Source organism: Augochlora pura, chromosome 10 (assembly GCF_028453695.1).
Source record: "Augochlora pura isolate Apur16 chromosome 10, APUR_v2.2.1, whole genome shotgun sequence".
NCBI classification, from domain to species: Eukaryota; Metazoa; Arthropoda; class Insecta; order Hymenoptera; family Halictidae; genus Augochlora; species Augochlora pura.
In genome coordinates this window covers 730,713-746,768 of record NC_135781.1, presented here as the reverse complement: position 1 = coordinate 746,768, position 16,056 = coordinate 730,713, and the positions used below count along the sequence as shown (strand labels likewise).

Genomic DNA, 16,056 nt, shown 5'->3' with positions numbered 1-16,056 from the left:
AAGTTTTCGACGCGGGATATCTTACCTCCGCAAGACCCCGCCGAGGAGGCTAGCGTTTAAGCATTCCGGTGGCGATAGTCGTCTTTGTACCTCGGCTACCGTAACTTTGTACTTGCTGGTGCTGCTTAGTAACGATAATCGTCCGGGAACCGAACAGAACACGTCCGAAGGTTGCGCGTTCCCGCTCAGCATCGCCTTCTCGCTCCTGTCCGATGGTTTCATGTCTGCAACAGCGAAAAAACACGTCGGCTTATGTAGTCGTTTCGATCGATCGTCGGATCAATTAACGCATGTTCAATCCGTTGGCCAACCAACGCAGCCATCGGATGGCTCAATTTCATTGGCGCAGACACCGCGACGGAATCTTTGATATCCGACTCGCGGATTCCCGGACTTGCAGAAATTTTCGTTCGGTGAAAACCGGTTCCCGAATTTTGTCGCTACACTTTTACAACAGCGCGCTTTGCAACCCGAGCCGAGGCGATTTTAGGCGGTGATTCCGATTCGGTCGATCGGAATCACTAAATTTAGCGTTCGCTCCGTGGAACGGCGAGTTACACAATCAAAACCGGTTAGGCGGTTCTTTTTTCTGTCGCAGTGCGAAGAGCAAGATCGAACATAGAATTATGCAGCCTGTAAAATCTGTAATTGTTGCCGGTCTTACATAATGCCGTACAACATGCAGATGCTCGATGGTGGGTTAATTATGATATTAATTCTCATAGAATATTGTTACGTTATTATATTTAATAAAAATCAAATAGAAATGCGTTATAGTATGTTTTACATAATATTGATAACTGTTAAATATTTTACTTGCACATCTTGTCCAAACTCTATTGATTCTAAATATATTCTTCGTTTCGAACGTCATCCTTTAATAAGAAGACCCAGCGCTTGATTTCGAAATAAAGTTATTTCTTTCGACATTAAATTGCTCTTCTATTCTCAGCAAGCGATAGAAATATCAAGAGCTTCGATTATAAAGCATTCTCATTACGTTTAAGATTCGGTAGGTTTACAGTTAACCTAATCTCCAGAAAAAGGTAGATTCGTTCGCAGGAAATGTTCACCGATTAATTCGATTCCGAAAGGAATGCAATAATCCCGTTGATACCATCGAATAGGTCAAAGAGTGCTCACCGAGGGACCGGCCGCGAAGGAATACCGAAACCGAAGGTTCTTCTGAAATTACGTTATCCTGTACCCGGCGCGATCCCGGTCCCTGTGTAGGTGCATAACCGTGATCAGAGAGCAATATCCTTCGCGAAATATTTTAAATTCACCGTACACCGTCCTGTTTTCATTTCTATGCACCGATAGACCCGCCATTATTGCATCGTTGCTCTGGAATGCTTAATATAGGGCCGGGCGCGGGGCGCCTCGGACAAAAGCCGTGTTATTACAAGGCGAATCGATCGTCAACTTATAACATGAAACTCTTCATCGTCGATCGCGGGTCCGATCATGAGGTACACCTATGGTTTATGGCGGGGCGAGGGGCCACCGATAAGGTTCGAGATTCTTCGGCGAAAATATTTGCGGCAATACGACACGGCTCTGGCAAACCTTTTTCACCGCCGTGAATATTCACGCGATGCGTAAGTTCGCGGAACGTCGGAGATTTCCCTCGAATTTTGAGTCGGCTGCACCGAGCCTGTACAATACAGGGCAATTTCTTCGATACAGGGCTCATTTATTTTAAAAACGGTGCGAGTCCAGTTTCTATTGTTTCGAGAGAATTAAAGGTTGCCATGTCCGTCAATTAAAAAATATAGGTGAATTATTGTCAAGTCTGCCGATGTTTCAACTAATTTATCTTTATAATATATATTATAGAATAATATATCTTTATGGACTGTAAACGGAGCGACACCGTTTTCATGAATAAAAATAAAATAAATATTGAAAGCTAATGTTGCGAATATATTATATAAAAATGGCGATTTATATAATTAGCTTATAAAGCAGCAATGTTGCCGGTCGAGCAAGCAGTCGCTAAACCGTGAAGACATCAAATATTAACAAGGTACGAACAAACACTTTACACCGACTTAATCGCGAATTACTTGATATTTAATTTTTTTTTTAAATTAACTCACACCAGTTACATAATAAACGGTCCGTGTCGAACCGAGGAACTTTTCCGTCCGGGAAATACCGTGGACAGAAAGTTCCTTGAAAAAACTGGTCGCCGGCGTTCTATCTATTATCGATTCGCGCTGAAGAAAATCGCCGGCCGAATTCCACGGCGAATATTCGCCTTTTTCATTCCGGCGATCTGTCACCGAGATACGATATCGCGGCCATTACGCATACGAGCCGCGGCCGTCGCCGCGTGAAAATCCATCGAGAATTACAGAGTGCGGGGCGCGGGGTTTCGCCGGCGAGCCGCGTGCTCGGTTTGTTTAGCGCTCTCGGTGTATATTCATGAAAAGTGCGCGAGCGCGGAGAAACGGCCGAGCGAGAGAGGGAAGAGGAAGAGAGCGCAAACAAGTTGTCAAGTGGAATCAATCCGCATCGGAGGCCCCGATCGGGGCAGGTCAAACGGGTAATAAATTTCTACGCGGACCAAATAGGTCGCCGCGGGTTTGTTCCACGCTTAGAAATTGTAATCTCGGCTGAGCCGCGCCGGAAAATCGCGGCAACGGTGTGCCGGCTGGTGGCAGAAACAATTAGCCGGTGCCGAATGGATTTTAGCGGTATACTCCACTTCGAATCGTCAATTTTTCTGTGGAATCTATTCCTTAAACGAATCTTTGGAACGCGTCATTTCTGTTCGGAATATAACAGTTTGTAATATTTAAAATTTGGTATAAAAAACAGAGCATTTAAGCACGCTATAGAACGATAGAAACTAATTTTATATTGCACTGTACTATAAATAATTTTCGACTAGGGATCTTCATGAATTTGTGTACAATATGTACACGAGAAATATTCGAAATGCAAAGTATAATTAAATAATTTCTTTAATACCAACGATCTTTATAAATTAAGTAAAATATTTTATTCGTTGATAAATATTGATAACAATAAAATTTGTCAGGTTATGTAAAAGTCCGAGCTCGTTAAAGTCCGACAAGGGGTTAAACAACCTCTGCATCTTAACTCTTTCGTTCGCTAGTCCGCCCACACGCTTTCTGTCGCAAAAACGGAAAAGCCAGGATTAATCGAGCCGTATCAATAAGTTCTTGGATTCCGCGAAAAATCGTTTGTTTGGAAAGTTCATACGAAATACCATAGGCTGCCATTTCATCCGAGGCGATGAAACCCCGCGCGCTTCGGTTATTATCAAACGCTTGAAGTTATCTGGTCTTCGATATCTTCGGTGTCGGGGCTAACGGAGATGCCTAGGTGCAACGGTCGGCGCGCCGACTTTATTTCATGGAAATAACATCGCGGTCGGCACCGCGCGCTCGCGCGAGCGCGTTCGTCGTAACCGTGCAAAACGTGTAATTACACGGAGTCGTTTTAACCTTTTCGCCGTGCGAATTGTGAAACCGTCTCACTTCGCATCGATGAGCCCGCTTTTGCCGCTATCGGTCAATCGAGCGAGAGTTAATTACGAAGGCATGTATCCGTTAATTCAGTGGGTACGACCCGGCGGAACGAAATATGTATACGGTTTCCATGACATTTCCAGGTGAGAATCGTTTTGACCGTTTACAGATCGGAAAAATACACCCGGGTTCAATTAAACGGCGATTCGGACCCGGCGATGTACAGATTGAAAAGTTTAATTTAATTGCGCGCCTCGATACGGTTTCAGACATCGTTCGCAAATTGGAAAATTCAATTCGATTGCGAAATAATGAGCTTCTTTGTGCGCAGCTTCTAACGTTGTAATTTTATCGGGTAAACAAGGAGACCGTACGGAATTTCTAACGTGAGATATATAGTATGTGTATTAGATGACTGTATTTAAAGCTACAATAATAATTTCTTTAATGCAGAATTTTTAACATAACGGATAGACTGAGAAATTTGATTTAAATCATTGATTCTCTTAACACAGCATTTTTAACGTAATGAACGTAATTAATACTCCGCAGTCTAAGCCATTATTGACTCTAAATCTAAAATACTTTTGATTTAATAAAATAAATACTTAAAATAATTTTTATACTAAATTAATATTTAATCGCACAATTTACCTCCACACAGTGTTTCCGAAAGCATGCGCAGCAAAATTGGAATCTAATTTGGCATTAATAATTTCAAAGCTAGACTTAAAATCTTATTAAAATTGAGTATAATTAAATAGTATCAATTACCGGAGCATGTAATTACAATCGAGAGAAGGTGAAAGATAGCTGCGGAATTCCACTAACAAATAGACCGAAGAGAAAAGCGAGGAGGAAAGCATTCGGGTATTTATCAGTGGCGTGATTACAATTCCGGGACGTAAATTCCCCGTGCGTGTTCGAAATTTGTTGGCTAATGAGATTTTCAGTCATCCTTCACCGCCGCGGCAACGGGGCCGTCCGAAGGCGCGCGCGTGTACTCGCGGCAACATCCACGGGGCCCTCGGCATCCAGGGGCCGCCGACGCGTCTCCTTGTCCCGGGCGAGATAACGTCTAGGAAGTCGCCACTAGATAATTTGTCACCGGCGATACGTGGATATATTACCGGTCGAAACAAAAGTGCCAACGGGGGCCCTCGGTCACGACTCGCGCGTCTCCTGGAACCGTGAAAACGCGGCCCTTCGCTCCTCGTGCTAATTACCGCGCGCACGCGCGCTGTTCACCGATAATTAGCCGCCGAGAATTCGAGCAACTGCGATTTCAATTACCCGAGCTGATACTCATCATCTCGCACCACCACTCAGCTTTCAACGACGATCTTACGTATAGCATGGAAGTATAATATACTTACTATACTTACGTAGAGATCATTCGTTTTAACCCCTTCCCGTACTTTAGCGAGTCAGACTCGCGATGAAGATTTTTGCCCAAACATGAATATCGCGAGTCAGGCTCGCGAACAGTTACTTGGGCCAAAGGTAAATGAGTGAGTCGCGAACACATACTTGGGCCAAACGTAAACATAACAAGCCGAGCATTAGAGTTTACCTCCTCAACTCCAGTATCGTATTGCAACTGTTTACAAACATCAGTTTGGTCTGTTTAGCGCGCGTTGATGCGGACCGCTCGGGCCCGAGTTTCGTCGAGCTAACTGGCACGGGCAGACGTTAAAAGTCCTGCACTGAATTAAGCATAAATTACAAAGCAAACGGTTCGAATCACCATCGCGATTCATCGTAATAGTTCTTGTTCGCGGTGCTATTCATTATTCATGCATGTTGCACAGACGGAGGATATTACGCGTTTAGGGTAAAAAAAATGTAACGCGTTCGTGTTCAGCTAAACGTAATTTCTGTGTCTGTCGCAGCTGACGCAGGAAATTTTTTTCTTGGCGTAAAGATCAGCGGACGGACACCGTGCATGAATATTTATACCGAGAAATATATTGGAAGTCACGATTCTATTTTAAAGATGATTTATTATCTGTTTCTAGTAACACCGACTGCCGTGTCAAAGTCTTACGAAATTTTACAAAATTAACGTATTTTATTTAGATGAAAGAAAAAACTAAAAAATCTGGTTGTATGACATCAAGCATTTTTTTTAACATTCTTGTGGTTTGCAGAATCGGTTCAAATTGTACAAATTTAATATATCACTTCTAAATCAAGCAAACAATTCTATTAAAACTTAAAACTTCAAAATGAGAAGAGGTGAATTACAACGATCGACGTCTTTATTTATCCCTCGAATGTTAATGAAAATATTCATCTTTTATTAAGGCCCTCGGAAAGACACTTTCTGTCGAAAAGATTAATAAACAAAAATCTGCGTCTGAATGTTTTATACAACGCAGTCTTTTTATTCGATCAGAAAGGTGAAAGAATAGATGAAATGAAATAGCGTAAAATATATTCGATTTGTACGCGATTAAATCTCGAACAAATATTGCCAATAGAATCTCGAGCCAGTCGATTAAGGTGTTAACTAAGACCGAAGACTCGTACAATTTAATATAGCAAAAGTGGACGTCTTCGATCGTTCAAGACTGTGAGAGTCTCGTTTCCCGCGAACTACCAAGATACACGAAAGATAGCGTCATCGTTCCCCGACATAATCCGCCGCCGTGTAACACCTGTAAAAGACAGGAAGACGTTTCCCCCGAGCCTGAGAGATGTTACAAGATTGCGGCGAGCCGAGTATATCGGACGCTGGTACACCTAATAATTTTCCAGTGGACAGGAAGATGGACTTCGCCTAATAATGATTTACGCGCGGCGCCGATGAAAGGCGGAAAATTGCGACAGGAGAAAATCTCTCTCGGCAAGGATCGTCCGGTTCTTCAACCTGGCCAACCGAGCCGAGCAGAGGACACCCGGCTATCAAACTGTCCGCTCGGTAATGTTGCCTCTCGCCGTAACTTTCCCAGCATTGTAACACTGTTCGAGCGTAGAAAGCAAACTCGCCCACGTCGCCGCCGCCGCCGCCGCCGCGGCCCCTTCGGTTATGCTTGCTACGGGTCCGCTTGTCGAACGGTGCGCGGCGGTTCCGTTCCCGGGATGTCGTTTGACGTCGATAAACCGTAGTTTTATTCGGTGAAGCACCGTCGAACAGCAGCGCCGATTTATAACGATTTCGAGGATTTAATTGACTGCCCACGCGCTCCGACTGTTACACAGCCGCGCGCGTCACGCCGCGGCCGCCGCCGTTTCGCTTCCGCTTGCCGTGCTTTGACGAACGATCGCCGATCGACGCTTAATTTTATGCCGACACGAGGCTCGCTTTATACATCCATAGATCTTTCGGTCCCTCGATTTACTGACACGGCATCTTTTTAGGTTTCTCCTGGACAGAATTCTGACAGGTGTTCGCGTCGATTGCGAATAAATTGTAGGCTATTGTGAACTATAATGTAGAATTATTTATTATATCATACTTTACTAGATCATGAGATATATTCAGAAGAAAGGCTTTTATTTTTATAAATATTAAAATTTTAATATTTATAGTAGGAATACTGAACAGAATAAAATGAAATAAATGATGTTGTTGAAAATGATGTTGTCTTACTGTTGACTGTAATTAAGGGGTTAAACGATGATCGTAGAACGACTTACAGAAGACTGGACATGCAAACGCGTTTTTTTCCCGCTACGAATGACAGCAGAATCGACACGTGTACGCTCTGAATGATTGTGAACATTTCTTCGTGCGACGGTGCTGCACTTTTTACGACCGCGATAATGAGTCAGGATAATTTACGAGCACCGTAAAAAAAGTGCCATGTAACGCAGAACGAAATAATATAACTATTAATAACAATGATTAAAATATTCCAAGAACTTTAAAAATAAGTCCAGCTGTCTCGTCGAAATATTAATTGCCAGCGAACGCGTAGAATCGAAGAAACATCGAAGAATCATTTGGCTTGAGAAAAGAAGTCTGACTCGAGAAGTACCCGAATTGTTTCGAGGGCTGAATACGATGGTAGCATGGGGCACGGTATGCCTCGAACGCGACCGAAAATCCGCGAGAACAAAATCAACAGAGGAGAGAAGAAGATCGGTAAGCAGAGGGTACACGGGCGGCGTAATGGATCGTCATCGAACACGTACGGAGAGCTGCGCAGCAGATTGCCGGCTTGGTAGCACCTTTGCGCGCGTATTGGCGGTGGCTAATAGCGATCGTGGTTCGAGGTGCAGGGGGTGCAATTTTCATTCCAGCGGAAACGGCCGGGCGCAGGCCAACGGGAGCACAACGACCGGAACACGTTGGCCGTCAATGAAGCAACTACCGGCACAGAGCCGAGCGGAGGCCGAGCCGAGCCGAGCCGAGTCAAGACGTAAGGCGGCGGTGAGGCTTACGCACCTGGCATCGGGTATACCCCGGTCGTCGATTCCACCGCGCCGAACAGAAGGCAAATCTCCGGCAATTTGCCGGGAATGCACGAACGTATACTTTTACGAATACGTTTCGCAGAACTTATTAGCGGGAAGTCCGCGATAATGGGGCTTAATTTGAATGTCGCGGCGAGGGTCCATCGATTCTGGGGCTGGGACGCGCCACCGTCGGATTCTCGGTTTCTGGAAACTATTAGGGTGAACCATAACTCTTTTCTTTTTTCAATACGAAATCAATGGAAAATACTTGTTGTTTAAGGTTGATTTATCAGGTTGTCCCATAAGTTTCTTCCCTTTTTTTTATGCGAACTGAATACACGATATTTGTCGTTTAAGGTGGATTAATTATGTTATACACGAACCGTTCTGTTCTATAACCTTCTTCCATCTCTCAGGAAGCCTCAATCGAACCCTCTTTCCAAAACAGTCCATACTTGCAAAATATTCATCGAGCTGCCTTCGAGCTTGCCTCTCGAAGTTATTCGTAGCGTGGCGTGGAAAGAACTTTTGCGTCACCCTAATAATTCATTTCAATCGAGTCACCTGCGACGAATCCCACAGAGAGCACATCTCCAACTTTGTTGTTTCTCAATATGTTGTAAAAACTTTCCCCCTTTTAAAACCCTTTCACCGTCCACGCCCTTTCGTCATTGTTTCACGCGACTAGGTTCTCGCCATGACATGGAGTGAAACACACGGTTTCATCCCGGGGTATGATAGATGTTGTCGAGATAACAGAAGAGTAATCGGGAACAGCGTAGGCTTAGGACGTGAAAGCAACCGGATTCACAGATGTACTCATTTTTCTCGAGCGTCCGCGCGCGATTACGAAATCGGTGGCATGGCTCTATGCCAGCCACCGTTTCCGGCCATTAGCGGTTTAAAAACGATAATTGGTGGATCATGCGAGAGAGGTTCCGCTTCCATGTTCTTGTCGGATCCTTGAGAAATGTCGTACGTATGTAATAATTATGATCTATTTGACTTTCGAATCGGTCGTATCGCGTATACAGGGTGTCCGAAATGTCACTAGCTATCGGGAAATCAGGTTATTTCACGCAACTTTTTCCTTTACAAAATTCTTCTCCGAGGCGTTATGGAAAAATTATTAACGAAAATTGGTGACCAATGAGAGGCGAGATTAGCTGGTGACTATTAAAAAAACTGAAAAACCAGTGGTTCGAAAGTTATAATAAAAGGTTACTAAATTTCTCGATCACTTTACGATGGAACCAATCAGCGCAACAAGGCTTCATTTGCTCATTGGCCCTGCCTCCTCGCGCCAACCGAGCTCGTCTCTCATTGGCCACTGTTTTTCGTTAATAATTCGTAAACGAAGCCAAGGTTCGCATTTGCGCCAAGGAAAACATTTGCGTGAAATCATTTCAGGAACCCTTTGTCTCCCCATTGCGATCCACTTTTGGGACACCCTGTATATCGATACCACGCGTCGCGCGAGCATAAGCGTCGCATTGGAAATGGAATTATTACCGGCTGATATTTATTCTTATTAGCGGTATCCCGTAAATTTATTCCGGCATTTAAGCAATTTTCTTTTTACCAGCTTTCAACTTGTTCCATCGGGTTCGCGTAGAGCTCGGTTGCAACAATATTGCGGTAATAAGCGTTGATAACTCGGTAGTGATTTATACTCGCGACAACTGTATAATCATATTCTTCCTCGCTTTTACGCGTGCACGCCGTAGCCTGTAATTACTCTCGAATGACAGAGATTTCGCGCCGCTACGAAAGATAAATTGTTCGCCACGGTTGGAAATATCTTTTTTTATCGTCGTAAAACAACGGGCGTTTATTAAAATCTCAAACAACTGGCCGGAGATTTATTATAAAATATCAAGCATCTGGCGAGATTGCGAAGTCGAATTTCTGATTTCCATGAGAAAGGACGACGCGCGCGAGAATCGATAGAGCGGTGATAGAAAAATGGCGCCGGGCTGTCTTCGCTTTGGAACGGATCCGTCGAAAAGCAAAAGTTTGTCGAGGTTGTTAAATAACCGGGCGAAGCGGAGGGTGGTTTAATCGGTGTTACATTAAATCGCAGCCTGGTCTACGAATTAGCAATGCAAAGCGGTCGCGCGACGCGCAACATTTTATCTCTTTGTCGGAATTATGAACGGAGCGAGAGCCGCGAAGTCCTCGCCGCGTCTAATGATATGTTAATGAAGCGATCGTTGCGTCCCGGCGCGATATTAATAATCATATGCAATTTACCAAAGTACGAGTCGCCGGACGAATCTGCTCTTCGCGAGACGCTCTTCTTCTCGCACCAAACTGGCGTGATTTTCCAAAAACGCAGCATCTTAGCAACAATTTCAACCCTTTGTTCTACAACTTTTTTTGCAGTTAGGATGACTCGAAGTTTTTCGATTATAATAATTTCTTGAAAGAAGAAGGGAATTTGTATTTATCGTATGCCTAAGTTTTCTGAAAATATTTAAATATCGTTGCATACTTAAAATTGTTGTTTAATTTGAAAACAGACCGCAGGATATAACAGCGATTCGCCGTGCATTCTAACACGTTCACCGACGAAATTATTCCTACAGGAAATGAAAGTTGTGCTCGGCGGTTCTTCGAATTTGGTTTCCACGGGGGATTTGCATAAAGATTCACAGTCCATTTATCAGGCCGTTAATTTGCAGGAACTTCCGCAATCTACCGATGACAGCCAGTAGAGAACTCCGCGAAACGTACACCTTCAGCCATAGAGAACCAAATCACCCTGTCAGGCGTTGCTTGTTGAACCAGCAAACATAAACGGCTGCGTATAAATCGTGTTAATTCTTCGAAGCCAAAAGCAGCGAATTTCGACGGATCTCGGCGTCGAAACCGATACAAAATGGATTCGCGACGGTCAAAGACGATGCTACTACGAAGCCAGCCGAGTCGGTAAACTGTGAGAAATTTTTGGCGGGCAGTGTACGCCGAGAGAAACGGAAAACGCATCGAAGCGAGAAACCTTTGAACCCGGCAAAAATGACGAAACCAATCTGTCCGTGAAACCGCGCGCGCGCGCGCGCGCGCGCGGATGAGAAGTCAGCCGAAGAAGAGACGATTAGTCTGAAGTGATACTCGATTTATCAATCGTCGCCCCTTTCGAAGAAACCGGCGAACGATGATGCGCGCGCGCGCGCGCTCCACGAGGATCCGCTATTATCTATAGCCCCGGGGCTGTTTAGAGAAATCATTTCGATGTCCGATGCAACAGCGTGTCCATGATTTTAATGAGTCTACCGGGGGCCCCGCGCCTCCGCGAACGGTGTACCCGTGATTTATGGCGCGATTACATAACGCGATTATTACACAGGTGTATTGATAAATTAATCCGGCCGCGAGCGAGCGCGCACCGCGGCACCGCGGCACCGACGCGAAACCGCAAATTAATCGCGCCGCGGTTTCGTTACTTTGTAATTAAGACACTGGCCGGAGCTGTTAATACAGTTCCCTCGGCGATCCGATCCGCGATAACCGCCGGCCAACTTTCGGAATATCCGGTGTCCCCGGGAATCACCTGTTCGGACGCGATTTTTCGCCGCGTTGCGGGACCTTTTACGGTCCACGCGCGGTCCTTCTTTTTCCCGAAATATACGCCTCGGTTAACGGTTCTCCGATACGTGACGGAATTTCAGCTTTTCTTGCTGTCGGTTGCCTCAATTTTTACATAACGATGCTAGTTGGTTAATATTTTCTAATATCTATAATTATGCTAGTTGACTAATATATTTTTTCTTTATTACTGTATCACCGATTCCAGGCATTTGTAGCAGCGCTATGCATGTAAGATACCAAAAGACAAAGAGAAATTGATTTAACAAAATTGAGTCTCCTTATTTCTCATAAAAATGAGAAATATTACCATTGGAATAATTTCGGAAATTATATTATATTATAAGAAATGCTACAAACTATGTCAAGCTATATTATATTAATATATATTTTATTATAGCAACATAATATTAATTTTAATAATATTAATATATTACTAATAAACCATATATCATTACTTATAATATTATGTTACATTATAGTATAAGTTATGTCGAGACCATAAGCGCAAATATCCACGAAGCATTGAAACATCGGTAGAAAGGATCTCGTCCGAGCAGCCTGCACCTAACCTACCCGAGCACGTTCGCAATAGATTCTTTTCGAAACCAATTAATGAGTGACTCAGTTCCACCGCGCTCGGCTATTAATAACCATCCTCGAATTTGTCTTCTCCGTGACACATCGATTTCGCGAATTAATCCGCTTACCCGTACATCGAAAGCACGGCTCGTCAACGATCCGCACAACTCTTCAAGGCTGAACTCGAGGGTTATGTAAATACGAATTAAACTTTCGTTGCATTGAATCGACAGATGTACGCTCCGAGATCGATCGGTTTGTTTCCTCGAGGCCTGCCTCCGGATAATCTTTCACGAGCTACGCGCGCTGTGCTCGCGCGTTTCCGATGGGATTCTCGGCGGGACACGATGGATTAATTGCATTCGCGTTTCGTTTTCCGGCCGCTTTTTCTTCCGCGCCTAGTAGTTGCACGCGTTGCGTGAATTACGATTATCAATCGAACTCGAATTCGGTTCAATCTTCGTTTAGCTTTTAGGATTATTTTTATTTTTATACTTCTTATTCTATTTTATAGTTTCTTCTATAGTTTATAGTAATTTTTATTTTATAGTTCGTCCATTTTATTAGTGACGTAATTTGTAATTAGGTCGCGGATCTTTAGACGAAGTTTTCATATTTTCTGCACTGATTGCAAGGCATAGAAGATGTGTGATTAGCAACCCCGAAATTATTGCTACCCCAAACGTAACCGCGATCGAAGACGTTTCGTCCACGATTTTCAGCGAACTTCGCCACCGCGTGTCAGCTACGAATAAAAAAAAAGAATGAAAGGAACGAACATTATATTGACAGATAAATTTTTGCGCCGAGGTTACGGCCTACACAGCTGCGAAACACGGGGAGGGGCAGCGAAACCCGTCGCTCGACACACGCGTGAAAGCTCTTAATTTGCAAAAGCGAATAGCCTTGTGCCGGTTCGGCGAAGTTCGCACGTGCAACGTGGGGAGAGAGAGAGAGAGAGAGAGAGAGAGAGAGACCCGCGCGCGGCACGCACAATTTCCTGGGCAATCAATGCCCCGGAAACTTAACCAATCGCCGCGTTAGCGAACGAGTTCACTTATATCTCGACCTTGATTGGTTACCACCGGCGCGCTGGGGTGTGACTTTTCGACCCTGCGACGGGGCACGGCTGTTGCAACGAAAGCGGAGCCAACGGGGGGTCCACGGAGACTACGGGGGTTCCCGCGAGGGCCCCCGGGGCAAAACCCGGCAATGGTCCTCGCCTAATTTCATTAGGGGCTGATTCCGGCAGCGACTCTCGCTGCCCTTTACAAAGATGGTGGCCGTCGTTCTCCGAGCAAACCATTTTCCCTCCGCTCGAACTCGGGCTCCTGTAAACAGCCACTTACTGCGACGTTTCCGTCGGGCGCGGTTCATTCCGCCCAACTGCTGGACACGCCCAGACGACGTCTTTCCCAAAAACTATTGTCAGAAAACTGACCGAATCGTGTCGCATAAACCCTTTGCACTCGAAGCCATTTTAGCTGCAAATCGGAGACAATTTTTCCGGTGTACAGTATTTCCATTTTAAGCGACAAAATTAATGATATCAAATTAATTTTTTGATATATATATAAGCAAATCCCGGTAGAAAGTACGAAGCTTCTTCGTTGCTATAAAATACCACGCGGCGCAATCTGCTCGCGATAACCGGTCGCGTCGAAAAATGCTCACAGCGAAGAGCTTCCGCGAATTACGGCATTCGATTCGAATCGTCTGCAACGCGATTGTCTGTCGGAGTCGAACAATAGCGCAGCCCACGCAACTTTCATTTACAGTTCTTCCAGTAGTGTAACAACAGACGTGGAACAACGGCCGTTTGATTTAGTGATCTCAAAGCGGTTCTAATAACACGTCTGAGAGGAGAGACGGCTGCTCCTCGGTCGGACCGTGTTCGTTAGGCGAATTCGAGTGAAAGATCGTTAGGCCGTAGGAAAAGGTGGCGTCCGACGACCTCGTTCGAATGATTAATTAGCCGTAATATCGGCTAGGGTAGCAATAATCGGCCTTCGTGCCGCCTGCCGGAGGACGGACGGACCGATCGAACACAAAAACTCGTTTCCATTCCTTACGCGAGCACAGCGGCATCGGGGATCTATGGATCGGTCTTCCCTCCTCCTCCTCCTCCTCCTTCTTCTTCTCTTTACGCGCGCGCCTCGGTAAATAAGAAATTATCCGGTCTTTAAATTCGTCGGCTACTTTCACGTTTAGGCGTGTCGCAAGTGCGTCGTAAAATCATACCGGCCGCCGCTAATGAATGCGTCTCGCGGATTAATGCGGCGAAATTGTGAAATTTTTCGGGCCGCGCGTAATTGCCGGCCGATCGGCGTTCCGAGCGCATGCTGATCGACGAGCGGTTTTCGAGAAAGAACGGCCCTTCTTGTAGTCTTCGTCGAACGTAATTTCGGTCGGGGATTTTAATTTTTCGTAATTTCGCGTTTTCTGTTTGAACGGTTCGAGCAGCTGTTCAATATTTATACGTATTTATACATTCTACAATATTTATTTGAATTATCCTATTATTGAATAATCCTGCATTCCGCTTTAATAAATTTTGCACTTTACTGTTCCCTAAACGCGTCTCTAAGCTGCGGAAACGTCGACGCTATTATCATTTTCCCCTAGATAATATATGCTTGGAATAAACCCCCGCGATTTACGAATCACCTCGATAGCGTCCACGAACTCGATACTCGAGCAGAACGGCGCGTTCGTCCGAATATTAGGCGCCGATATCGACAGATGTCTGATTGTACAGGGTAACGCGAGCTCCGAGGTCGCAATATTGAAGGAACTTATTCAGAACCTACGATTACTTGCAGAAAATGCCAGTGCAACTGGAACTGGACGATGCGCTTAATAATACTTCTACTTTTCGATCTGTAATGATCGAGCACGTGGTTCGGAGCTGTCACAAATGCCATTTTCTTCTCGTCGCGTTACGTTTTAACGAGATAACTTCTTCTTTACTAAAATCGTGTCTATTTTATGTAAAATAATAATAGATGCGTGTCCACAGTTGCAAATTCGTTTATATCGAGATTTACAATAACGATACGCATTATCGGCGATACTGCTAAGGGATTATGCTAACTATAATACTATCTTCGAACATCCATCTGTGCCTATGAAATCGCTGTGATTAGTGACGCGATCGTATCGGCGATTTCACCGAAATAAGAAACGTTTTCATTTTTTCTCTCCGGATTCGAGATCAAAGAAAAGTCGGTTCTCGTTCCAGTACCTTCGAGCAACGGTTAAACTGGAGCACGTCGGTTAGTGACGAAGGAGCCAAGGTAAGCTGCAAGTAATTGTATAACCGGCTTCCGAGAAGCGGAACGCGCGTATGTCGTATCGGCGATCGGCGATGTATGTATTTGTCGTTGCTGTTCCTTTGCCGTTCGGCTGAATATTCCGAGAGTGACGAGCCGATTCTTGCGCGCTGCTCTCCGCGTCCGCTTCGAGAGACACACGCTCGCGTTCGAATTCGTGCTAAGAAATTTTCATTCCCCCCGGGGACGAGGGCAACAATTGCTTCGTATCGACGCGTTCCCTAGCCTCGTTTCGCTTTTAGACAAGATTCCTACTTGTTCTTATCTATTTCACGCGATTTTATGGTCTTTGTAAAATGAACATAAATCCGCAAAAATTAGGCGACTTTAAATTGCTGTAAGTTAACTCTAAAAATTAAATTGCTGTAAGTTAACTCTAAAAATTAACTTGTCTCTGGTTTTCTGAAATTAAGAGAGAGCAGAGCGTGACGAAAAGAAGTCTTCAAAGTATTTTAAAGAGCAGCGCATTTTCGTTTAAATTTCTGTTTTAGTAAGAGTTTAGTATTTTAGGTACGCTGTAAATTTACGCGAAAATGTATGAAAAATAAAATTGTTCTAAATGCGAAGGAAGGTCGGTAGAAACGAAGTATAGAAAAAGAACTCGCTATAACGTATCACCTATTGCAGACTATTGCTTCGGGTTGCGT

General features: G+C 44.5%; 1 protein-coding gene across 3 annotated transcripts in view; it reads right to left on the bottom strand.

The window, feature by feature from the left end:
• Window positions 1-16,056, bottom strand: part of Tfap-2 (transcription factor AP-2) — a 101,947-nt gene that overhangs the window by 24,249 nt on the left and 61,642 nt on the right. For all 3 annotated transcript variants that reach the window (XM_078193640.1, XM_078193641.1, XM_078193642.1), the window contains exon 5: window positions 26-224. In XM_078193640.1, coding sequence (XP_078049766.1) covers window positions 26-224 — 199 coding nt within the window. The remainder of the gene's footprint in view (window positions 1-25; window positions 225-16,056) is intronic.